The sequence below is a fragment of the Anser anser genome, assembly GCF_964211835.1.
Source record: "Anser anser genome assembly, chromosome: 24".
In the NCBI taxonomy this organism is placed as follows: Eukaryota; Metazoa; Chordata; class Aves; order Anseriformes; family Anatidae; genus Anser; species Anser anser.
Genome location: NC_139745.1, coordinates 7,982,854 through 8,008,891, shown reverse-complemented (window position 1 = coordinate 8,008,891; position 26,038 = coordinate 7,982,854). Strand labels below are relative to the sequence as shown.

At 42.7% G+C, this 26,038-nt stretch overlaps 1 protein-coding gene across 2 annotated transcripts in view; it reads right to left on the bottom strand.

Moving 5' to 3' along the window:
• MAN1C1 (mannosidase alpha class 1C member 1) overlaps nucleotides 1-26,038 on the bottom strand; it is a 45,221-nt gene that overhangs the window by 7,954 nt on the left and 11,229 nt on the right. For both annotated transcript variants that reach the window (XM_083810142.1, XM_083810143.1), the window contains 5 exons: nucleotides 12,446-12,561; nucleotides 9,918-9,998; nucleotides 7,626-7,720; nucleotides 3,215-3,338; nucleotides 670-763 (listed from right to left, as the gene is read on the bottom strand). In XM_083810142.1, the coding sequence (XP_083666268.1) occupies nucleotides 670-763; nucleotides 3,215-3,338; nucleotides 7,626-7,720; nucleotides 9,918-9,998; nucleotides 12,446-12,561 (510 nt within the window). The remainder of the gene's footprint in view (nucleotides 1-669; nucleotides 764-3,214; nucleotides 3,339-7,625; nucleotides 7,721-9,917; nucleotides 9,999-12,445; nucleotides 12,562-26,038) is intronic.

Genomic DNA, 26,038 nt, shown 5'->3' with positions numbered 1-26,038 from the left:
AAGCCCTTTCCTAATTGTTGCTCCCTTTTCTATATCAGGGCACTAACTGTTTTAGTGCCAGTGTCTTCGTGGCTGGACAGTGCTGGGTTCCCAACAAGAGAAAAAGTATGTATACTTGTCTCACCCTTTTGCACCAAATTGCACTACAGAGCAGGTACCATGGTGACAGGTACATGAATGCACACAAGCAAATGCATTCCTAAATCTTCAGGGGATCTGAGAATATGCAAGCCTCTACCAGTGGTTTCCTATTTGCTATAGCATTCTCAGGAACCAAGTCTCACAGGGCTTCTGCTCACAGTCATCCTGTGCAACTCCCAAGGAAGCCCACAGGCTAGGTGATGACTGCAGGATAAGGTCTTAAAGAGATATGCTGATTTCTAGTATCTGTGTGATGAACCAGGTATCATTATCCTCCCCTGTGAAGGAAAGGCCTAATTCTCTTTCTGGAGGTAAGACGTGCAGCTGGAAACAATGCTGATGGAGTAAGTGTATAATTACTATATTGCATCTTCCAAATCGGGTTGCATTATCTAATCACATTTATAACAGGCTTCCTGACAAGACATTTCCTTGGCTTGCTGCTCTGACAGTTACTATTTCTTCTTAAAGAATAATGGAAGGATTGAAATGCTACAGGTGGGACTCTGAATGCAGACTGATACCTACGCTGCACCCAGTTCCCTGTGACTGGGCTGAGAAAGTTGGGATAAAGACCCTGCGGCTTCTCCACTCTGTTCAGGACTTTGCGGATGTTCATCACCTAGGAGAAATGAGAGATGAGAACTATGTTACTTCTCTGCTGAAAAAAAACACCCGTTTTCACTGTCACTGAGAACGCTGTAATTCATCAGTGCCAATCCCTGCCTGAACAAGCACAGCAGCCTGCAACATTGTGAATCATCATGCAAGTGGAACTCAATGACATGCCTCTCCAGTGCGAGGTCTGTGATGGAGAGACCTTCCTGCTGGACTCCTCAGCACAATCTTTATCCAGTTCTGTGGAATTCTAAAAATGATTCTAAAAATCCTGCAAGGCCCTAGTTCAGCAAGCAGCAGAAGCAGTTACCCAATGCTGGTCCAGAAGAAATCCTGAGGATTTGGGATCTGGGTGGAAATGTATAGGATGCGGAGGGTGATTTTGTCATGATCCAAAGGGAAAGGAGTGGCAGGAATGCATGACTCACATAGTACGTCAATTCACCATGCGGTCACTTAACATGACGAATTTGCTCTTTTAATTTCAACAACAGACAGCTGCTTTAATATGCTAGAACAGCCTTTCTTATACTCTATAACCTCCCTTGGTTTCACCCCCATTAAATTCAACAGACCTTTCCCATAATGCATGAAATTAAATGGTAAGTAGCATAAATATTCTACCATAATCTACAGAGCAGCTAATAAACTCTAAATCTTTTATGAAATCAAATCATTTGTACGCAAAAGCTGGCTGCAGACTTAAGATGGTATTTCCAAGTAAGTCATCAGGCTGCATAATATTTAGTATGCCATGCTACTAACATTCAGTAATGACATGTTTGAATAGAAGACACAGATGGACTTTATTCTGGCTAAAATCACAAAAGTCCCAAGCTGCAAGTTCATGAATTGATCTGTTTCTCTGAAATCATTTCGCACAGGATGAGCTGTTTGAGCCCTTATCATCCTCTGTTTTCTCTCTTAGAGGGTATCAAGATGAATGGGATACATTTTCTGTGGCACACACCAGACATGGTCAGCTAATAGGAGTCCATTAGAAAAATTCAGCCTTTATCCCTCCACAAGCTTAACAGGCAAAGAAGAAAATGTGTTACACTGGGGTCAGTGGCTTGACTGACTCTAAATGCCACAGTTTGAACCTGGAATATGGATGAAATTCTGGTTTTCAATGTTGCATCTTCTTGTCCTTGAGTTTTGAGTGCTCATCTCTCCTTTTCCCCCCTCCATCATTTCTTTCCCATGCACTTTCTTTTCACACCCTGTCCTGGTCCCTCCACCGATCTTTTCTCACCTACCTCGAACTCTCCTCTGATCAATTTGTCTTTATCACTGTTCTCAAGTATCTTTAGCTTGTCTCCTTTATTTCAAATCATCAGTCTTTCTTTGTCTACAGAATTTCCTAGGTTTCTAGCTTCCTTTCACACTCTGTTTTCTCTCCTGACCACTGCTCTGCAGCATTCCTCTTGCCTTCCGCACACTCCATAATATTCTTCACTTTGCTTTCCAAGCTCCTTCCATCTCTTTCTTCCTCTCTTTTCCACAAATTCTCTTCTTGGTTCAGAACTGACAGACCTGCACTGGAAATACCCTAGAAATGGACCGTTTTGAGGCTTTTACTGGCAATCCCAAAACCACTGTCTGTTTTCAACCCACTGTGGAACTCTGGACAGGCCTCATTTCCTTTAAGCTCATGGAGGTAGTCTGGATTCTACCTGGAACAAACTGTTGCCCTCAAAGGCTATTCTCAGGTATGTGCAGTGAAAGCTAATGACTTACTGGTATCCAACGGCATATTTACTAAATTGCTCTCACATGCACTACAAGATCACTTGTGGGGAAAAAAAAAAAGAAAAGCTCAAGGTAGTGTATAATATTAATAGATTTTCAGTTACAAGTTACACAGAAGGAATCCAATATGCCAACTGTCAGGACTGTCCTACACATGAAACCTCAGCAGAAATCTTGTTGGCTGGAGCATAATGAGCTAATGCTCGAGCATAATGGCTCTTTAGAGCAAAAAGGTCTGTGAGTACAAGAAACTACTATTAGGATATAAGAATTAACAATCATATTGCAGTTGAGATCCAACATACAGCTTTATTTTGGCTGTGCCCTTGTCTGAGTAAGTTTCTACTACAATGCCACACAACTGAGACACTGGGAAAAATGTTCCTATCTTCCTCACAGGTGATGGAAACAGGCAGGTGAGGTTGCTACAGCAAATATAAATGGCCAAAGAAAACAATGGAGTAGCTACCCTACAAAGCCAATTGGTCTGAGGTCGGGTGACCTTTACACCCTGCAAGATACAGGTTTCTGAACCCATGTCCCACTCTGGAAGGTTTCTCCTCCGTAAGTTGTACTAGTACTGGAGAGAGAGGACACTGCTGCCATGCTCTCTGCTGCAGGCAAACCAAAATGCTGCTTTGCTTCAGCCCTGCCCCCACGAGTATGAACAGACCATTTTATTAGCCAGTTGGGAAGTACTTGCCTTTTCCGCAAATACCGGGTTGCCAGAGAGCTCTGTGAGATGCAGGAATTCTAAGTGCAAGGTACCAAATTCTGCTAAGATGCTGCTTCCGGCAGATGCCCAACCCCAACTCCAACTCATGCCACTGCAAGGAGAGAAAAGGGAGCCTTCATTGCCAGGAAAACACAGCCGACGCCTGAGGTCACTCCCCTGCCCCAGTGCAAACCATGCTTTTGCTATGTGCATGCAATGCACATCAGGTGTTGACAGGGACCATGTAAAGGACATATATGGATTTTTAGGACTCTACCAATACTAGTGGGATGGAGCAATAGCTTTACAAAGGATTGTTTAGGATAGGACAAACAGACTGCACGTACTGGGAAACTGCATTTTTTGTGGGAAAGTAAGCCTTCCCAAACAGATCAACTTAAAGGAAACTTTGAAAGAACATTCACAAGCTGCCCTATACAAGACACTGCGGTTTAAAACAGATCTCTAAGTAGCCTGGGCTGAACTCACATCTCAAACATCCCACAAAGCTGATATTTTACATAGAATCCAGACTGTCCCTAAGCACCTTGTTTCAATAAAATTTCATCTTCTTTAGACATACACAACTCTGACATTCCCAACATATGCTTGGTTTCAGGGGGATACAGCATACAGAAACATCAGTGCTAGGGGAAAGTTGCCATTGGGCAAACCTGACTGTAGTAAAAAGCCACGGAGAATCTTAACATCTACAGAGAACAAACCTAACTCTGAAAGTACCCTACCGGTACTCACCTTGCAAGAACAGGAAGGACAGAATAAAACTACAGAAACTGGCCAACAGTCTGAAGCAGCCAGCTTTATAAAGTGCCTCCGATCCTACTTTTGTGTATCATTTCTCACTTTCTGTTTTTTCCCCCTCTCACCCTGCCAAACCCATGCATGGATGGAGAGAAATCCTCCTTGGAGCAAAGGAAGAAGCCAATTCTGGGGATGAGGAAGGCATCCCTTGTCCTTTTATCCTCAAAGAAAACCAACCAAAGGATATGGAAGGGCAGAGGCTCTTCCAAGCACTAACAGTCTCATGCACCTCCTTCCTGGATTTGCTTCTATATTCAACCATTTCCTTCTTGTAGACCACTGCTACAGATGACAGCTCTACACCTCTCTGAGATTTACACAGACAATAAGGTGACCTATGTCCTTAGGCCAAAATAGCCTCTGCAGGTTCTTGCCCAGGGAAGCTTGCCCAAACTATCTAAGAAGTGATGTGGCTTTGATTTTCCTGTGTCTGCAAGTGTTGCTTCTGGTTGGTACTGATGAGGTAACAAATTTCCAGTGATGGGGAGAACACTAGATGGCGTCTGAAATCTTGGCTATGAAAACAGAAGTCTTCTCTGTTGTTTACAGAAGGCTCAAACGACCTTTCTGAGGGGAAAAATGCTTTCCCCTCCATGTGATATATGGAAAACCATCTCAGGTCCAGAGCTATTTGTTTCACCTCCAGACAAAAAGAGTCATTAGATAAGCAATATGTTCACACTGTTTCAAATTGTTCAGTCACTGCCACACATCAGCCTTCCCTGCAAACTGTCAGGATGCTGTATCAGCAGCTTTTCCATCGAAAACACTGTCTGCAGATAAAATGGGTACCCTAGTAACATCAAGCATTTATGGCTGAAACCCCTCTGTCCAGTCTGACCAGGTTAATGGTGGTATTAATATCACATTGGACATATCTGCTGAACCTGGGAGTAGCTGGACCTAGGATGGGTGTGCTAAACAATCCCCTGGTGTTCTCATTTCTACAAAAATCAACTTCTTCTTCTTTATTTACTTCACTGAAGGGAGACGGTAGGAAATACAATCTCACAAAGCAGAAACAGGCTTCTGAGCTAGTTCAAATGAGTGTTTGGAAGCAGCCGAATGAGGCTGTATTTGTTGTGATACAACAGCAGCTGACACAACTTTCCCCTGGGAACCTCTGTCCCACACATGCAGCAAGCCACTGCCTGCAAGGACCATGCTGACAAGAATCCAAGCTCTGGGTGACAAAACACAGTAAAACTCAGGAAAAAGTGGTCTGGAGGAAACAGAGTTTCTGCACTTTGTCCTGGGGTTAAAATGACCCCTTGCAGGAAAACATTTTTCAGCATTACAGACTGAACAAACTGGATCTTCATACCTGACCTATACTACAACATCTCAGAGGAAAATACCTTTTAGAGGACCTTGGTCTTCTAGACACAGGAAAATGCCCAGAGCTCTCTTTATTCTCTTTATGCCCCTTTATGGGTCTTCATTAAACATTGTCCAGGGCAAGTTTGGACTGAAAATGACTGTATCGCCTCCTTCTCTCACAGAGATCCAAAGCAGTAAAACAGTGCCAAGTCAGAGAAACTAGGCAAGGAGGAGGATGAAAAAGGTTCTGGAGATGCAGAGGGTTTATGGAAGCTGTGAAGGACAGCAGGGGCCAGTGACCTGGAACGGGAAGCGTCAGGAGAGAAATCACAGTGTAACACACAGGCAGAGAGCACAAAGCATCAGCTTGAGAAGACAATGTACTCTAGGACCTGGCAGACAACATGGCAGTTAGACCAGCAGGATGAAAAACAAGCCTCTATGAGATATCATTCTGGAACAGAATGATACACAAGGCCACAGGGAAGCCTACCACCGGGGACGGGACACCTGTGAGGTGACCTGATAGAGAGAGAAGACCAGGTAGCTATGGGAAGAGGGGGGCATGGGCTGTCTTTGTACTTGGGCCCTCAAAAATGTATACTCAGAATTGACTTAATGCCAGCATTTGTTTATTTCATTGAATGCCATTCTTATCCACTCCTAAAAGCTTATCCGCACCAAAAGCCTACACATGCTGGAAGACTGTCCTGCTTTTGAGTTGACAAGTCCCTCTGGAATTAGCACAACCTTGAAGAAGTAGAACTGGGGAGACAACTTCTCTTGCAAAACTTTTCTGGGTTTTGTTTTGGCCCTGACATTTGGGTTAAACATCTGTTCTCACAGCATCACCTCTCTTCCCGCTGCTTCCAGTTCCACATGCTATCTCACATTCAATAACTCCCTTCCCCTTTGGGTTTACAGCATGTGGCTGTTCATCATGCTTCTGCACTAGTCAGACAACAGATTTAGCTCACATCATCTTTGCTCCTAAATCAATTGACACTCCAAGCCCTCACAGCAGCTTCACAGCTGATGCCAGAGCTCAAGTCAGTAATATGGGTTCTGGGTTGGGGGTTCAGTTTTATATTGATTTTCTTTGTGCTCAGACAAGGTCATCAACAAAACATTTTGGGAATGTCTAGGCAGGCACAGTCTGTTTCCTTTGTCTTCACAAAGGGCAGGGGAGGGTTTTTGAAAGGTTAGTCTATGCCAAACCTTTATCAGTCACAGGAGAAGCAGAACATCTCTTCTGTAAAAAGACGATTAAAGTCTTGGTGATGGCTCGAATTTTCACTGGGGTCACATGCACATGAGACAACTCAACGGTGACAGTGATATTTGAGCAATGGATCGGCATGAGTCAAACATCTGACAGTCTTGTACTTCACAGAGATGGGAACCAAACAGGAGATTTGGGCTAAGAGATGAATAATGATTTTCATGGCTGCTGCCCTGAGTTTTGCAAGAGGTGAGGATGAAAGGGTTTTGTTAACACACGTTGCCTGCTGTCTGCGTTTCAGCCAGCATGCAGCTTTTACCCAGGGGGATTTGTTAGTAGGCATCAAAAGGAGCCAACAAGCCCTTATTGGCAGGGAACACTGTCTACTGGTGAGAATCAGAGACTGGGAGTCCAGCCTGCAGGTTGGCTTCTCCTTGCCAAGTGACCTTCAACAAGCTATTTAATGCAGATATCTTAAAGATCACCTCCAGCAACAGACTACCACCTATCCGACATGAAATATTGTGACTCTAAGTGAAGGATACACACCTGCCTGAGTGCTGCCAACAGGGAGAAAACTATATGATCTGTATATTCCTCCCTTTCTAGCAGCAAAACTGTCAGCCAGTCCCATCCAGTTCCTTTCCCAATTTCCCCAAACATGGAACACGGATAAATTCACATGTATTTGGTTGGGCACATTACAAAAAGTATATATACTGGTCTCCATGTTATGTGCAGACTACAAATAACCTTTTAAAGAAAATGAGAGTGAAGAAAATGCTATTGCAGCAGGGAGCCCTGCCAAGAGGTAGAAGAAGAAACTGCGGACAGTCCAAAATTAATAAAACACAGCCGGGTTTAATTTGAGTCTCCTGCAATCTCTGCCAAGGCACCTCTTGGTTTTGAGCTGGCAAAACAAATGACCTTGAAGAAGAGGGGAGCACCTCTGAGGAACTGCTGCTGTTCCTGCTTGGGTCCTGGTCTTTTACATTCAGTGTTAAAATGATACGTTTGTAAGGACATGTATCTTGCCTGCCCAGATTTATGACGCCACGTGGGATACCAGTGGGGGTGTTAAAAGCTGGCAAAAGTTTCTCTCCAAGTTCCAGAGCTTTACTCCTGAAGACCTGTTAAAAGAAGAAGAGAGGATAAACATTTGATGGACTGCTTGTGAATACTAGTCATGCTGGATTCTTTTAAATCTACTTTTTCACACACATGATTATAAAAAAATGGAAGTATTGCACCATATGAATCTACCATTTCAGATATTCTGCTGCCATAGATCCACTGCACAACAGATCTGAACCAAAAGTCATAGTGAATTGTGGTGTCTGTATAAATGTCCTCTAAAAATCTATACTAAGCCAGACCCAAGGTCCCTGCCAAACTCTCAACCTGCATGTGAGCAGCCAGAGCTGTGGAGCTCACAAAACACCCCAAATACCTCAGCAGCAAATTTCAGTTATCTGAACTGAACAAAAGAGTACTCTTTTGAGACAAATTCTTACATTTTCCCAGTGTGGAAGAGCACACACACAGGAGTGGTGAAATGACTGAATTAAAATCAAAATCATCAGATTTATAACATGGGTTTTCCTAGATGGTGTTATCTACTGTAGCAAAAAAACAAGATTTCCAACAAGCATTCTTTAACTTGTAACTTATTTCCAGGAGGGATTCATGGTTTAATGGCTAAGCTGTTCCTTTTTCTAATCACAATGCCTGAGTTTTGAGCTTTCAAATCAAATTATAGCTTATGGTGGCTTGTAGCACGAAGCCACCATACACAATTATTTTGGGACAAACTGCTGCACGCACTAATTTTTGCTCCAGAGCTTAGACCTGATCAAGGGAAGCTTGCAGGTGACTTAAGAGATTAAGTGGAAGCCTTTTACTTCTATCTCCGCTGTATCAGCCCAAGCTGTCATAGTAATTCTAAGAAAGCAGGAATTTATTGCTCCAAAACTGCAGCACTGAAGAAAGCTGAGATCTCCTGTGAGCTAGCAGGCCTTTGATGCACTTACAGGGAGGTAGGAATTTGATTCAGATGGGAACTCCAGGAGACAGAGACTTGCATTTTGCCTTTCAGCCTGGTGACACTGACTAGGTATATGACAGGCACTGCCCCGACTGCTGTGCGTTGCTGCTGACTGCACTTCAAGAGGTCACTATTTGAGTTTTATGGCTTAATGTGGTTTCTTTTTGCTGTTGATCTGAAGCCTGTTGAAGTTGTCACTGAGACAGGCCCTGAGTAGGGGCACTGAGTCTTTGAGAGTTTTCCCTGGTGGGAAATCAAAGATAGAAGTCATTCCTGGAACTCATTTAAAATGCAGCCGAAGTAACAGAGCAGCTCCTGTGCGTGACTCCACGGATTAATGGTGCCACCATGCAGTGATGAGCCATCCAGTCCTATTATGTTGGACAGCACCTAGCCACGGACAGTGTAGAGCACAAGAGCTAAACTCATATAAAAGTCAATCTTACAGTTCCCTCACTCACAAAACTCCTCCTTGAAACAGAGTTTCTGCTTGCCTAAGGCTTCTAGGACAAAGGAATAATCTCTTGATCTCTCTACAGCCAACTATAAAATTCCAGTCCAGTCATATTATAAAACAGATTATGGCGTTAAGCTTTGGCCTCTACAGGGCTGGAGAGAAAGAAGGGAAGTGGCAGTAAATGACTCCTGTTTTAGGCAGAACTGCTGAAGGATGGGAGCATCCACTGAATGGCTGCTCCACCACTCTACAAGAGGGGCTGTGACCCCCTAAGACATGTGCCCCTGTCCCTACTAGGCAAAGGGACAATTTGTGGAGCTATATCACTTTGGCATGTGAGCTGGCAGGATACAGGTACTCTGCATGGCAGTTTGACAACCCCTTCCTTCCTTGTGCCCCACGGCACTTTATCTTACAAATTACTGCTACAGAGAGACTGTCCAGACAGAGTCTGGAGCAAGGGCCACTAACCAGTTGCCCTCCTTAGTCTGAGGCAGAACCTGGAGTGATGTTTGATGAAATACTGCCAAAGTTTAGAATACAAAGGAACAAATGCAAAGATCACTGCACGTGGCATTTCACTGGGGAGCAATGTGTCCAAATGACACATTATATTATAGTATATTGCTAGAATAGCCCACACAAGAAAAATCTGTGCAAGTGAGCCAGGCATGGTCTATGCAAGGTAATTATGCGAGGCAGTTAAAAGAACATTAGTTGCATTTCAATACACATACAAATTATAGGTTTAGACTGTGGTTATATAGGCTGACGGGATACTCCGATACACAGAGCAAAGTTGCTGGAGAATGCTGCTGAAACAAACCTCTTCTCCAGTTAAGTAGTACGCCGCCAACAGTCCTCCAATATAGCGGATGTTCACCTCAAACAAGGATGCTTCTCCATTCTGAAAACACAAAATGATATAATTGACTGCAAAGTCTGCACGCACAAATGGCAGCTAAGGCGAACAGATTGTAGGCAGATGCTTATGTCTCCCAGTTCTCACTAACACTGTAACACACTTCTTCATCTAAGATCTCAAAGCACTTTATTTGCTCTACAGTGACAGGTGGAGCCTGAAGGGAAAAGAAATATTGAAATTGCCCATTTATCACAAGCTAACAATACGTAAATCAGTTAGGGCAGGTGTACTGTCCATCATTTCAACCCTGTCTTGGGTTACGCCTTGCAAAAATCTGTGAGTTAGTTTAGGGGAAAAAAGGCCCTCTGAAATGTTTTATTTAAAGAAAAAATGGTACAGCCACATGGCAAAAATATTTTCTCCATTTTTTGTGAAGAGATTACTGCATTAAATAGATGAAACGCACTTCCTGCGTGAGGTACTTTCTGTCATTCAAGGACTCACCCTAGTTTGCAGGAACAGAAATGACCACAGCCTGGTGTATGTCATAGGCATGTTTATGAAGAAACAAACTGCATGATGTATGCATGCCCCACCAACAGAGACAGCAGACATGGATGAATACGGTTCATTGAATCACTCAAGAACCCACTCACCTGGAAATCATTTTGCTCTGCCTACTCAGCTGATGATCAGCAAATGTCAAAATGATTGCATTGAAAATGTGCCGGTCAATCTGTCTGATAAATGATTCCTACCCTCATGCAAATGCATAAAGCCGCAAAACAGAAAGATCTCCCACCAACACAACACTTCCAGTGAGCAGGCGAAGGTGGACCTGAACCTCTGCACTAGCCTCTCATTTCCAAATATCTGCAGGTTACAAATCAGAGCAAATACTTTATTGAGATAATGACTGAAATAGCATTAGGCAGAGCAGAGCATCCAGTTCCAAACAGAGCTTGTGCATCTTGGGAGTTCCTGCCTCACTCTTCTGGACTGTCAGAGTCTTTTGTACAGAGCCATTTTTAAATTCATTTCCCCTCTTTTCTGCCTCTGCTGTGCATTCTGACACCACCTATCAATCCATAGCATTCATTCTTGCCTATGCAGATCAATCTGTTCTGCAGGCCAAGATTAAAAGCTTTTATGAAATCCAAATAAATTATTTCCCAGTTGATTTTGTCCCTTGTTTATCAATTCAGTAATGTGCTGAGAGCATTCAGCAAATTTATCAGATATGGTCTTCCTTTTATGAATATATGAATGCTAGCCATGCCCTCCCAAATGATGTTTTTCCACAAAGGCAACTGCATTCGTTTTTCTCATGAGGAGAATCATTTTTCATGACAGACAAGTAGGCTGGCATTACAAAATAAAAGTTTGAACTGCACTCTGATTTTAACATTCTCTGTACACCACTGATGTGATCCCATCTGCTCTCCCATGAATCACAGAAAGGCTTGGGTTGGAAGGGATCTTGAAGATCATTTACCTCCAACACATCCCACTAGACCAGGTTTCCCAAAGCCCGATCCAACCTGGCCTTGAACATTTCCAGGGATGGGGCAGACAACACTTTTTTGGGTGTCCTGTTCCAGTGCCTCACCACCCTCATAGGCAAGAATTTCTTCCTCAAATCTAATCTGGATCTACCACATTTCAGTTTAAAGTCATTACCTCTTGTCCTATCACTACACTCCCTGACAAAGATTCCCTCTCCTGCTTTCTTGTAGGCCTCCTTTATGTACTGACAGGGACAGCATCCTTCATTTGATAGCACTGCAAAGCATGTGTTGTGCCAGACTCCCATCAAATCTAACATTAGCTCTAAGAAAAAGTGGCTAAGAAACCTTCAAGGGCCACAGAGAATGACCATCTTCGGCCATTTTCAGAGATGATGCCCTTCCTTTCAAAGCTAGGCTCAATATGTGCTCCCACTTTGCTGCCAAAGCACTGTATTTCCACTGCACAAGTCTTAGCGACGACTTCGCATACCAGCAAAGGACCCAATGAAGGAGATCAGTGTTTTTAATCTTAACCTACAGCATGTAAAAAGAAAACTTGCTTTATCTTAGACAGACATTTTACCAGGATGAAGCAGAACTTGTTCTTTCATGAAAAGAAATTCTGCAGAGTATCCAATAAGTACAGCTGTTTGTACAACCGAGACCAAAATAGAAAAACAAAACATTAAGCACTGAATTTCATTTTCAGTCAGACATTGAGTTTGATCCAGTGATCCCTGCCTGGAAGCCTTTGCTATGTATAGGGAGAAGATTGGGCAAATCATCACAGCAGTCCCTTTGGCCTTAAAAAATAAATAAATTAATTCATTAAAAAATCAGTGAGTTGAGTGTTTCTTCCCCTGCATTCTTCATATATCCCCTCCTCAAATGATTCTTAGAGAAGACTCTGTAACTGGAACTGGCAAAACATGCACTGAGCATTTCTCTGATACATACAGACATTGCCAGAAACTGACTTACCACATTCAAGTCAAAGCTCTTCTCCACCCATTTTTTTGCTTCTTGGAATTCCTCCTCGAGTTCCATGATGTACAGAGTATCTAAGGCATCTACCACTGTAGCTCCTCGAAGACCTCCTGCAAAAAGAACAGTGTGATGAAGCCCCATTTGTGCAGTCGCTTTTACCTCCAAATAAATCTGCAGGAGCTGAGACAGGCAGTAGCTTCCAGTCCCAGTAATGGGGATTTCTGGATGGGATCCAGACTAGCCACTTTTTCTGATATCTTCTGACAGAACTAGTGAGCTCCACTACCCAAAACATGTTGCTTTGGAGAGGCACAATTTTCAAAGGCCTGATAATGTTCAGAAAAAATACCCCCAAAGAACAGCTCAAGGTCTGCACTTTAGAACACCAGTCATGACTGCAATCCTTGGCCTTGTTTTCCAGTTCTTATCTTGGCCAAAATGTTTACATGATTGCACCCCCTAATCTTTGTTCATCTGCAAACCCAAATTCAGCCTCTTTCTAATCCAGTTACAAGCACAGCCCTCTTCTGATGGAAAAGAATTTTATTTTTATTGTGCAAGAGCATCTAAGAAAGGACTTCGATCAATTCTCTCCTGATGTAGCGCTTGTTATCTGGGCCACAAAGTACTTTTGCTCCACCTCATGATCCAGGCTTTCCTGTTGCCAGCATACACACAAAACACAGCCTCAGCTGGCAGCAAAGAGACCAGAAACTAATCTCAATGAATCTTAAACAGAGAGTGGGTGACTTTGGGGATGGCTCCCTTCCTTTGGCTAGCAAAACAAAGAGTCCCTGTGAGCATGCCTACTGTTCTCCAGCTGATGGCAATGGGACACATGCAGACTAAGCAAATACCAGCCAAGTATTTGGACCTACTATGTCATCCATGTAAAAAAATGTATGCCAAGCTTTGTCTTATGCAAATACTTTAAGAGAGATTCCAATGAGACAGAATGACATGACGTGCACACTGAGAAAACTATACGGGATATACAGACAGTCTTGGAGCAGTTAAGAGCAAATGAAACCAGAGATATTAACAACTCTGGGTTTGGAATATCCCAGTGCCAGAGTTTTATTTCTGTTAGGGTTCACTAAAAGTATTCCTAGCACTGGAAAGCAAAGGGTACAAAGCACATCATGACTAAAAACCCTTTGTGCTTAAATTGCAAAGGCAATCACTTTCCTAGGTCTTCCCTCTGTGGATGTAACACAGCAGGGACATAGGTGTGAAGCTTCCTTTGCATCACTGTCAGGAAGCTTAACACCAGCCCCCCTCCCTCACCCCCCCCCCCCCCCCCCACTGCTCAGTTGCAGCCACATTCCTACCCGTGTCCCAACAGTCAGACCTCTGGCAGCAAAGATACTTGGATGAGCTGCAGGAGAAACTGCTTGTATCAGCTCTGTCTCTCCCTTTCAGCGTAACTGCAGAGACTCATACATGAGCTTATGCCCAGGGGCTTTCCTAAGACATACTTCTGTTTGGCTCAAGTCAGTTCCTTCTTCTCACTGTCTGACTTTAAAATACTACCCCAAATTCTCCAAGCTTTCCCAGCCTTTTATTGCATGCTCAGGGTGGGTTGGCACTTTTGTAATACCTTCAGCGTTACTTCAATTGTAGTTTTGCTTAAGAGAGGAAACCCAGCTGGATGTGCTGTCAAGGAACTACTGCAGAGGACAGAGGAAGGCAAAGGTGAGTCATGTGGCATGAACTTTAAGACTTTGGCCTTTTCTTATTAAGAAAAAAAGTGACTGTGTCTGATGTACACGATACCCTTACCCCACAGAAGTGCTCAGATCCACCAATTTCTTGCAGGGCTCATTTATGCTTTCAGCATTCGTCTCGCATAAGAAAGACATCCTGCCTTATTTTGTTGATGTTACAAGACTGCAGTTTTTACTTTTCAGCCAGTCAGCACATCATCGCTTTAACAAAAACCCAACCAAGACTTTACTGCTCAGCTACAGATTGCTGGCTTTCAGATGCTGTCTGCATCAAAAACAGGGACTGTGGAAAAGAGATGAAGGCAGTCTCTAGAAATCCATTTATTCCTAACAGGCTTGCAGAATGTTCATCTAACTGAAGCTACCTCTCAAAGTGCAATAGATGGAATCAAATAGCCACTAGATCAACTGGTGTGTTGTAAAAACAGCTAAGCTGAGGTTTGTACAGCATGTTTTCCAAAAGCAGTGACCATGAAAAACAACATCGCTGCAGCCAGAGCTGTTTTTATCAACTTTAACGATTCTTCAGTATTAATGATCATGTAGTTTTTTTTATACACTTTCCTATTAGCAAGGAGAAATACACCAGTTCAGAGTAACACAGACAAGCAAAGTATTTTTAAAAGAGAAGGAAGTGCCTGAGGCACAGCCCATTACTGTGATATGCCGAGAGTAACGCTAAAGGGGTTGATTTAATTTGATGATATAATCCACAAAGCCTTTCATAATCTGCAGAGAGACAATGAAAAAAGTTGCATCTTCTAACTGAAACAAAGACAAAGAGACAATAAAGTTACAATTTTCTGGAATGATTAATTGAAATGAAAATTATTGCCTGAATTTATAGAGCCTTTTATGCTTTTAGCAAGTCAGGCCTTTAAATACATGAAACGCACCAGAGGATTAGGAACATGCTTGAATCTTCATTAAGGCATATAGCTCAGAGTTGCTTAGCTTTCCTCCACTGTATTTGACAAAGTGGGGGCAAACTGTGCTTCCCTGCTGGCTTGTCTTTGTATCATTTCAAAATTAAACGGTCCCCTAAACACTCTTTATCTGAAAAACTGTAGGTTGTTTTGTACATCGGTTTTGTCACTGTTTCCTTGTCACTGTTTCCTTTCTTCTGTACCAGCTTTGAAACAATTGCATGCCTGACTTTTTTTTTTTTCCTGCAGCTAATGTCTATAGCAATAGCAAGAGCTACGGTGTCACCTTCAGCTGTCTCATAAGAAGATACAAAGGAACCTCCCTCCCCTCCACAGCCACGCAGAGAGCAAACCAGGCATCAGGACTTTGCTGCTGTGTCCCTGTCACATGCCAGCACAGAGAGGACATCTAAGAATCACAGAATCATAGAATGGCTTGGTTTGGAAGGAACCTTGACGATCATCTAACTCCAACCCCCTAGCCATGGGCAGGGACGCCACCCACTAGCTCAGGTTGGCCAAGGCCCCATCCAGCCTGGCCCTGAACACCTCCAGGGATGGGGCATCCACAGCTTCTCTGGGCAACCTGTTCCAGTGCCTCACTACCCTTATAGTGAAGAATTTCCTCCTAATGTCTAGTCTAAATCTATCCTCATTTAGTTTAAGACCATTCCCCCTTGTCATATCATTATCTACCCGAGTAAAGAGTCTTTCTCCATCTTTTTTAAAAGACTCCTTTAAGTATTGAAAGGTTGCAATGAGGTCTCCCCGGAGAGTTCTCTTCTCTAGGCTGAACATCCCCAGCTCTCTCAGCCTTAGAAAAAGACCCGGACCCTCCTGTACACACTGGTTATTCTTTGCTACAAAAGAATCTTCATCCCTTTCAGGTTTCTGCTTGGACTTTGTTTCACTGGATCATGACAGAGCTCATGACACAACCTCCAATGGCGACGATTACACTCAGCTGTCGAAAGATGGTGCTATACACATCCCAGCATGTTTACTAGAACACAGCCATTTATAAAGATAGTGATATTTGCTTGACATGCCGATTATTTTGAGAGATGTTAAAAACAAACACCCTTCCAGGTCTATGCATTATAACGCGATGGATATAATCAAAGGGAAAGCAGCTTCAACAGGAAAAGGAATCAAAACCCACTCTGTCACTTTTGACTCTTGCTGACACTTCCCTCTCTAAATTACTGGTTTCAGCCTCATTGAAATCCTCAAACAAAAACCTTCTGAAAGTGTCTGAACGACTCCGCGCCTGAGTTTTTTCCTGTTTCCACAAATCTAAGACCCTGTGTGCTAACAAATTTCCTCCACTGATCCTGCTGCAAAACTGGCTTGGAGTGGAGCTACACTTTGCTTGCAAGAGGCAAGGTCACTTCTTAGCTGATGGCCAGAATCGATGGTGTGTCTACTGGACGCTGCTCTGAGATCCTCTCCAGCTCCTATACTGCCCCATAAGAGTGCATGACCATTCTGGTTGGGAAAAGGAACCCTCTGCTGGAACCAGGGAGAAAAACTGGGACCTCAGGCAGAACGCAGTGATGCTTGTCTAGGGACCATGGCATTTTTAACTGATGGACTTCACGGCAGCTGTTGTGAGAGCAAGCAGCAGGGCCTCTGCCAGGGGTTTCATCTGTGAGGGAATGCAGCACGCCAGAAGCAACAGCTCATGGCAGCAATACAAAAGCTCATTTCCTTGGCCCCTCACGCTGAAGGAGGCCCTGTACCACCCTATCCTAAGCCATGAGTCTATTTGCTCTTTTGTGCATTAGAAGAATGGAGACATCCGTGTAGGCAACAAGGCTGCTCTGTTCCTATTTCCACCCACACAGGGCAACTATCATCCCTCTACTCACTTGTGAGTGCTGCCACAGAAATCACTAACAAATGTTACATTAATTAACATAATGCTTGTGAAAGGTGCTGAATGGAGCGCGCCACAGAGAGGAGAATGCATTGTACACACACTGAAACACCCACAGCCTCTGTGGGAATGTGCTTTAATGTCCATCTGAAGGAACAAGAACTTTCAAGCGCCACTATCTTAGTGGGGCCTTCATTGGAATTGATGTAAGTTCTGTCTCCAAAAACCACAGATAAAGCCCACAGTGGCTCATTCTAGTCTGAGTTAAATCAGCTGCACGGAACATCTCATGATCCTCTGTTCCCCTTCTATCCCTGACTCGTTTCTGATGTCTTATAGCTTGGGTGTTTGTTAAAGCCACTTACAGTAAGAGTTTACAAGACAAAGCACATTTCCAAAAGTCTCACTATGAGGTTTAACGTGTGTTCACTGGACCAGAAGGGAAATATTCTGGAAGTCATATATCAACCTCAACAACCAAAGAAACGAACACGTACAAAAGTCTGCCATGCCACTGCAGCACTGACTCAACGCCAGGTTCCTCCCCACAGCCGAGGGACAGCCATCGTGGAACACACGGCTGCGCACAGGGCAGCCGAGAAGGGTGGGCACTGCAGTCTGAGGCTCCTCTGACCCCAACAAAGAGATTTGTATTGATTAAAAATGAGCCTATGAACTATGGCCAAGAAGCAACAGATGTGTGGTCCCCATCACATGCTGAATGAGGACTGTAAAGGGTAAAAAGCTCCAACTGAGGCAAGTAGGGAACCTGTAAGTATCAGATGGGTCCCTTGGCACATGTACAAGTTACACACATTTGCACGTCCTCCCCTACAGGGTCCCAGCAAACCAGTGTGTAGATGAAAAAAAGCAACAACCTCCTTCTCAGTGTATGGTTTAAAGGGAGGACACAAGGGCTGGTCAAAGGTGGAGAATATCTAGCCTACCACCTGCCAAACACGTAAAGGCTAATTAAGGCTTGAAAAGAACTGCAAAGCACCAAGCTGCAACTAAGTATAACTGTGGTAACAATCACAACTGCTGCTGCATCTGTCGACCTCCTTTTAGCTACCCATTACCAGCAAATCAAACCCACCAATTTACGCAGAAACAGGCCAATAAAACATACCAGCATCAGATACACAATGAAACTGCACATGTGACCATGAGTAGAGTAATAAGGGTTTACATCTGACTTAGTGAAGCTTTCATACGCCACTAATTCAACACATGAAATTCAAATGCAGCCAACGCTTTGCAACTGCTCACATTTACAAACCAAGGGACTGCCACTGGTCATACTGGGATAGGACACTGGTCCATGCATTGCTTATACAGCATAGCAGAGGTGCTATTATAAAAGCAGAGGTCCATTATAAAGGACCAGTGGACAGGATTACATTTTTTAAGAGGCAAGATGACCCATCGAACAAAAGACAAAGATTTTACACCAAAGAATCCTCTTTTATCAGCAGACCATTATATTATCCCTGCTTTCTCTCTCCTTCAGTCTCTGTGGAAGCTATCCAGAACAGAAGACAGTCACTTCAGAGAAAGCCGCAACTTTTCATGTGGCTTCTTGCAGCCAAGGTCAAAAACCTCCAGCTTGAAAGAACCTCTGTCTCCATCTTCTGCACCCTACAGACAGACAACAGCAAGCTGAAATGCACAGCACTTTGTAGATTTCTCTACAGTTTCAGCAACTATATGACTGAGGGACTGAAGAAAAGGACAGAAGCGGGGAGGGAAAAGGAGGGGGACAGAACTAGACTGTAAAAAAAAGAAAAATGAAAACCAAAGAGAGTGCAGAACACTTGCAAGAGCATCCAGGATATTTTCAATGTGTTCCCTTGGCACCAGAAAATAGATTGAGGTTTTCACTGTGCTCAGAAAATGGTTCATCTTCCCTTGCTCTGCTGCTCCTCTGTCAGTTCAAACTGCTAAGTGCTGCCTGTAACTGAGCCAATCTATCAGCCTTCTGGGCCATGGAGCCTGAGCCACATGTCATCTTTTCAGCCAATCTAGCTGCTATCCAAAGTAAGCCCCATCACACTCCTTCCAGTGGGAACAGGGCCTGGGGGGTCCATCAAGCTGCTCGAATAAGTTGTCAGTGACTCACCAACAAAAGAGACAAGCGTTAGGCAACAGAGTGGCTCAACGGTAACAAAGCATGATTTATTGACTTTCATCCTATATCAGAGAGTTTTTATTAAGAAGGATGGAGAATAGCAGGCCCAAGGAGAAGGGACAGTTGGTACAGCAGCTTACAGTTCAGGATCTCTCTCCAGAATTGCACAGAGCACCCTTGCATGCTCTCTATACGAGCTCACACAGGTGAACCAAGCCCTCTCTCCTGGCTTTTCCAGCTCCATTCCTACCAAATCCAAACAGCTCTCCTACCTAATGGACATCACTTTTCAGTTGCAATTTTGGGGGTCAAAGAGCACCTACTGACAAAATATATATATATACATATATATATATATATGTATATATACTTGTGGAAAGCTACTCAGGCTCTAGGAAACCTGAATATGAAAACCAACGACAAACATCCTTGGGGTGAGGTACTTATGGGCTGGGGATCTACCTGTTCAAGACCTTTTGCTACCAGACTTACTACATAGAAGCACCCACTTCTCTCAAAAGTTAAACAAGTGTCCTAGCCTGACGACATATTCAGCCTCCATAGCTCAGCAACAGTTTAATTTTCTAGACAAAGTGGAGCAGCTGTGATGGGAGGGAAAGAGAGTGTCACCTTCACTCACTCCCCTCTTCCCAAAATAGCCAACCTAGAGCATCACAGGCCAGATAAGCAACTTGAAGAACTCCCAGCTGCAAGGCTGCCTGTCCCTTAAGAGTTGTTACAAAAGCTGTAAAACCGATGCTTCAGCAAATTAGCAGCTAAGATTGGGGTCTTTAATAGTCCTGCTCATCAGGATGGAGAAATGCCTTTTACTAATGGTTTTGCCTAACTCCCACGTCTACTTTGTGTCTGAGGATCCAGTAAGCATGATAGCTTGTATGTGTATGATCTAAAGTACTGCCGCCCTGCTGCAAAAGCCAAACATACATTGCACACAACAAGGTAGTCTCTCTCAACTCTCACCAGCTTTGCTGTCTAAATGCATGGGAATAATGCTAAATGTAACATCTGCCTAGATGCACTGACTTTGCAATACTGGAAAAGGAGCAAGGATTCCCGAGCAGCATGAGACAAGTATCTTCACCGGCTTTTAAACATTAAATAAAATAAAATTCTTGAATAAAATTCTTCTTTGTGCCATTTAGCAAGGTGGGGATCGGGCTCTTCTCCCAAGCACCAAGTGGTAAGACAAGGGGAAATGGCCTCAGCTGCCCAGCTGAGTAAAACCACCACAACAAGTTTACAACTGAAAGGCAAGAGTAAAAGGTGAAGGAATTTAGATCAGTGCAATGCAAACCTAGATCAAAAATGAAAGGTCTTGTCTCCCACTGTTTTTGTCAAAACACATTTGTCAAAACAAAAATTAGTGCTGAAATCTTGTTTGGAATAAAAATTAGGAAGCAGTTTCTACAAAACATGATGAACTTGTTAACCGCTCACACAAAACACTCCAATTGTTACTAGCTATTTATCTTCACCTCTTAGAGAACAAGTGACACAGGGCAAAACAAGAACTGAAAACACTGAGATCCCTTCTCATTTTGCTGGTAGTGAAGGCTTCAAAAGATTGAACTGGCTTTGATTAAAATCAGTGTCTTGATAAAACACAAGTTGGAAAAGCATGCGTCTCTGAGTGCTCCTGTCTTGTTTTTTTTCTGGTTCTTTTTCTCATCGATACTGCTTGGAGACGGATTTATAATAACAAGTTCCTTTCATGGGAACTTCTAACAGCAGCTAGAGAGCTCTTTGACTGCCACCTCAGGTGCTGGGCTCAATTGGACACGGAAGGCTTTCTGTCTCAGAGTTAGTCCCTTCAACCACCCAGTCTTGCCTATCAAGCCAAACATTTTCCAAACGGCTGCTTCCTTCATCATCAGTGATTTAGCTAAGAAACTATCAAGCAGTCAGGAAATGTGCCCACCTCAATTAGAAGCAACAGGCAGTGATGTATGAATATTTAACATGGGAAAGGTAATTGGATGAAAATACTAATTTAACAGCATTCTGGCCACCCGAAGAGAAATGGTAACCTCCAATTGTGCAATCACTTGGTGCAAATTTTCTGTTCTGCCTGAGTCTGTTTCCCTATGATCACAAAATTACAAAACCCTGGAGTCTTTTTGTGTGGTTAAAATAATGATAATAATAGTAATAATTGCTCTCTGAATTTGTGTGCTGAACTATTTCTGCTGCCTATTGCACGTTACATTATGCAGTTGTCTTCATGGGCTTTTAAAAGAGAAAAATATACTGTAATGAAGATGTTGCTGGAACACTGTTACTCTCTGGCATCTTTTTTTTTAATGTGTAATGTTACCCAGTTGAATATTATTTTCAGAGCAAGGGCATTTTAGCTTTACATCGGCTTTTGCTGTCACTGAAATGTGTAGCAACGAACTTGACTCTTGTCAGTATGAATTAGTGAATCAAGATATCCTACTGTTATCAAAGATGTTGGAGATTGGTTGCATAATCCGTATTAGAGCTGACATTTATCCCTGCTACTTCCCCCCCTCCCCCGCCTTCCACCTGCCTAATATCCCTCTTTCTAGACACCAAGGTTGTCATTACTACTGCAAGAGACCCATTCCTGCTCTGCTTTCTACTTGGGTCATGCAAAGAATGGTGGCTTCCTTCAAATTGCTGTGTCAAACATTAGCTCAAACATCAGGGTTCCACTGAATCCTAAACCTCACACAGAGAGATTTAAACTTACTACAGTGGTGCCTTGTAAGCTTGAAATGCTCATTTGAAAAGTTTAAATTGGAAAAAAAAAAATGTTAATGTCACATATGGTGTCCTGTGGGCTTCTTCAAACACCTTTGCTATTAAAGCCCTTATTCTCGGGCTGAGCTAGACCAGATCAGCTTCATTGTGTGAGCAATTCTTGAAAATGTTTGATTTGAACCAAACAGATTTGTCTCCCTTCGGCTGAGACTTACATCTTAGAAAATAAAAGAACAAACTCAGAAAATTCAGTGGGGAACAGTCTTGGCCTAAGACACAAAGCACAGGCACACACCTTCCAGTGTCTGTATGTTTGCATCTGCAGCCTCTGTGCAGCTCTTTAGGTACGAGGACAGCTGCAAAGACCCGACAGCGAGGATTTGGTCTAGGCCTGTCTTTAGCAGGAAACCGAGCAAAATTCACATCATCTCAGTGTAAAACCATTAATCATCCCCTGCTCCCTTGCGAATTTCATGAACTTTCCACTGACCCTGAGCAGAGTTTTGAGTTTAATGAGACCTAAAAGTAGGAGTGTGTCTTGGAATTTGTTAGAACTACTGCTCACAGCAAAATGGAAGAGAAGGGAATAAAAAATTAGGAAAAACAGCCACTAAAGTAGCACATGAAAACACTAGAAGAAAAAAAAATCCTGTTGAGTTACGATTAGAGAGCATTCTACAGAACCTCTTTTCAAGATGCTGAGGAACACTGAGGAACAGAACATTACATCATTGTGGAGGGGAAGCAAGACATGCGTGAGCAGCCCTGCTACCGTGTAGACAGGGGAATGATCCAGGCTGTGACTGGATTTTTGGTTTTCCTTTTTCACTCTCCAGGGGGATGTATTAAAAAAAAAATACAGTGAGCTTGTCTTTAGGCATTTTTTTTAATGCCCCCTTTATATATGTTGTTTGTGCCTCACTCCAGACACTAATTATGCTGAAATAATTGTCTAATCTTCAGAGTTATTGAGCGTGTGATTAAGAGGCAGCCAACTGATTCTTCTCTGGACTATGGAGACACTGGTGACAACTTCACAGCAAAGGTTGTCTGGAGGTTTGGCACATCCAGCTGGCTAGAACTAACATCTAGTATCCACTCCAAGTATCTTAATGGCACCACTCTGTGCTGACTAGATTATAAGAAGGAATATTCAGAGTTCAATACCAAACTTGAAGCCCCTGACTACACAGATACCTCTGCTTTGGAAAGAATGTCTTTCAGAAATGCTGAGGGCAATTTGTCTTCTAGCCACAATTTGCAGTCAGATGCTTTATGTAATTTCTGCTGCAGACACAAACCCACCTGCACACATGCGCTACTAGAAACTATATTAGGATGCAGAGCAAGTTAAAAATACCTAAAAGATGCATTTTCAGTTATTTGTTACATATGTTGGAAGTGTCTTGAGACTCCTGACTTTCTTATCTTTATCCTCCTGTATTTAGTTTTCCTCATTTATTCAGAGGAGATGAGTAGCTATAAACTGTGCAGTAGAAAACCCACTTATGTTCTTTGTTTTAATTCACTTCTATTCCATTCTTGAAACTTCTGAAGAGATTAGACAAGTTCAGAACTGGCTTTGATGTGTTAGATTTCACATTTAGAACTTAACTGCTTTATCATATTTTTTCTTGTGCTATTGCTGAAGTTTCTTGCCACTTTTGTTATATATCTCATTGGATATTCATCTGGATTACAGTTAGATTTTGACAATTTTTTATTTACCTTCTGGAGTTTAAATTTCAAATGGCTCCTGCTGCAGAAATTCATTTCCTATAATTTTGCCCGGTATTTGTTTCTGACATTATCATCTTTTTCATCTGTGCTGCCTTTTGGGACAAAAGAAGTCTCTTACCTCTCTTAATCAGTAGTTGTTACGTCATCCCATAGGGCATCAACTTTCAGATTTTTCACTGTTTTCAAAGGTGGATCTGTGTTCAGAGTGTTGTGGTAAGCTTTTTTTTAAAATTTTATTATATATTTTTTTTCTTTATAATTTTAAAAAATACTCTCATTTAGCCTCTCAGGATTGTTCTTGTATCTTTTTGGAATTTTTTGGAAGTTCAAGAAAATCCCTTAGCTTTTGCTTGAGGCTTCAGTGTGAAAAACTGGGAGGATTTTTTGGACTTATTGAAATTGTTCCTCCTTCTTGTGATGTTTTATTCTCAAAAAAATCTACTGTACCCTTAAACCTTATATGCAGCTCCCAAAAGAAAAATGAGAAAAAGATCAGTGCAGGAAAGTGACAGTGTTTCAAGAGAAAGTTCTAAAGGCAAAGGTTGTTTCCATACTTATTTCAACATGCTCAGAATATCCTTGCTCTGAAACAAACATGCAGTTAAGAACACCTGAGTTAGGTCTAATCCTAGCCACAGTGCTTTTATTTGAACACACGATTATATAGGAATACAATTTCTTCAAAGAGCTGGAGGATGGAAAAGTACAAATTATGTGAACACTGCAATGCAGAGTGGTCCAAGATCACAGTCTTCTAGGTGGTGGTCTTCACAGCAGCCAAGTCTTGCATCTTGATTTCCAAACTCAAATCTGTGCTGTGTTCTGCAAGCAAGAGCAGATAATTCAGGAATGAAGAAAGTAAGGATCAGGCTTTTCTCTGTAAATGAGAGTAGAGAGCTTTCACTGACTTCACTGAGGCCTTCTTCAATCATCTGGAGGTGGAAGTTGCCTTCAGGCATTAAAATTAACACCTTTTGACTAGGCTAGAACATTCCTTCTCTCTTGGCAGGCTGCATCCTGGTTGCTACGGGAACTAGCATTTTTAATTTCCTGATTTTTGTGTACATCCAAAATTGTAACTGTGATGTGCTCTGTCACTAAGGTAGCTTTGGGGGGTTTGCAGGGAGTCAAACCATCAAAAAGCATTTTATGTATCACTTCTTTTCCTCAGCATCACTTTGGTGCATCTCCAAGGGGCATCTTTGCGAGACTTTTTGGGGACCTGCAGTTCTCATTCATCTTAGTGAGTAATCACAGAATGAAAAAACAAACAGTGAGAGGTCATTTACTTCTACCCTTAAGCCACCCATAAGGTATTCAAAGTTGGAAAGTCACTACAGGTATTCTACTTCAGTGCTTTACAGTTTTAAAGCTTGTGCTGGTGTCTGACCCTGCTCTCCTGAAGAATGCTAAGCTGTGACTTCTTGGTCGCTCCCCATGGATATGGAGAATGGTTTGTCGCCTTATACATTGCAGTATCTCTGTGTCTTTGAAAACTGTTGCCAAGTTCTCTTCATTTTTATCCGCTCAAGGGTTAGCAACCCCAGACCTTTCCAGCTTAATTGTAGGTCACATTCTATGGCCTTCTCCTCAGTTGCTCCCCTCCAAACTCTCCAGATGAGCCAAATGTTTCTTGAAGTGGACTCTGTGTCCTAGCTGAGTCTCTGCCAGTGTGGAGAATGGGAGCATGTGTAAAACACATGCTAGTTACCCATCCAGAGGTGAGATTTGTTTCTTTTTCAACATTACAACATTGTTGACTTGAGTTGAATTTGTGATCTGCCATAGTGGCAGTATCAAGGAAGGACGAAAAGCCTATTAAGAAGCTGAAATGTACCATGTAGTTTCTCTTCCACAATTGTCTGCAAATTCTTGTGCTCCAAACCATTTTCCTTAAGAGTGCTCACAGACATGCTACAAACAAGCCTAAGTTCTGCCAACTGTTTTATCATGATAAATGCATTTAAAAGCTTTCAGCATTTTTGTCTGTTTACAGGCATGCTCCTTGAGGAATTCTAACAAGCTTGCCAGAATGGAAAAGTTGCAAAACGCTTAACTATGTGCTGAAGTTAATGCAGATTCTTAAGTAAGAAATCGGTATTCCTGGGGTGGGCAGAGAAGAAGGCAAAAGAAGAACAAACCCAAATCATTGCTCCCGACGAATGTGAGAACGGGTAAGAGCAGTGGCTTGTCATATGCAGCCTGTGCTATTACAATGCATGCTTCCCAAACTGCTTCCTCCAGACTCCAACAATTGTTAATGCAACTTCCGTGCAACTTACAGATACTGCAAACAGTTAACTCTTCTGATACTTCTGCAGGAACTAAAGAGACAAGTGCCTTATCCATGGCAATTAAAGGATTTGATACTGGTGCCACAAGCAGAACCCTAAGGTTTCTCCCAGTGCTGTGGTTAAACTGCAAGCCAGTCTGTCCTCTGCC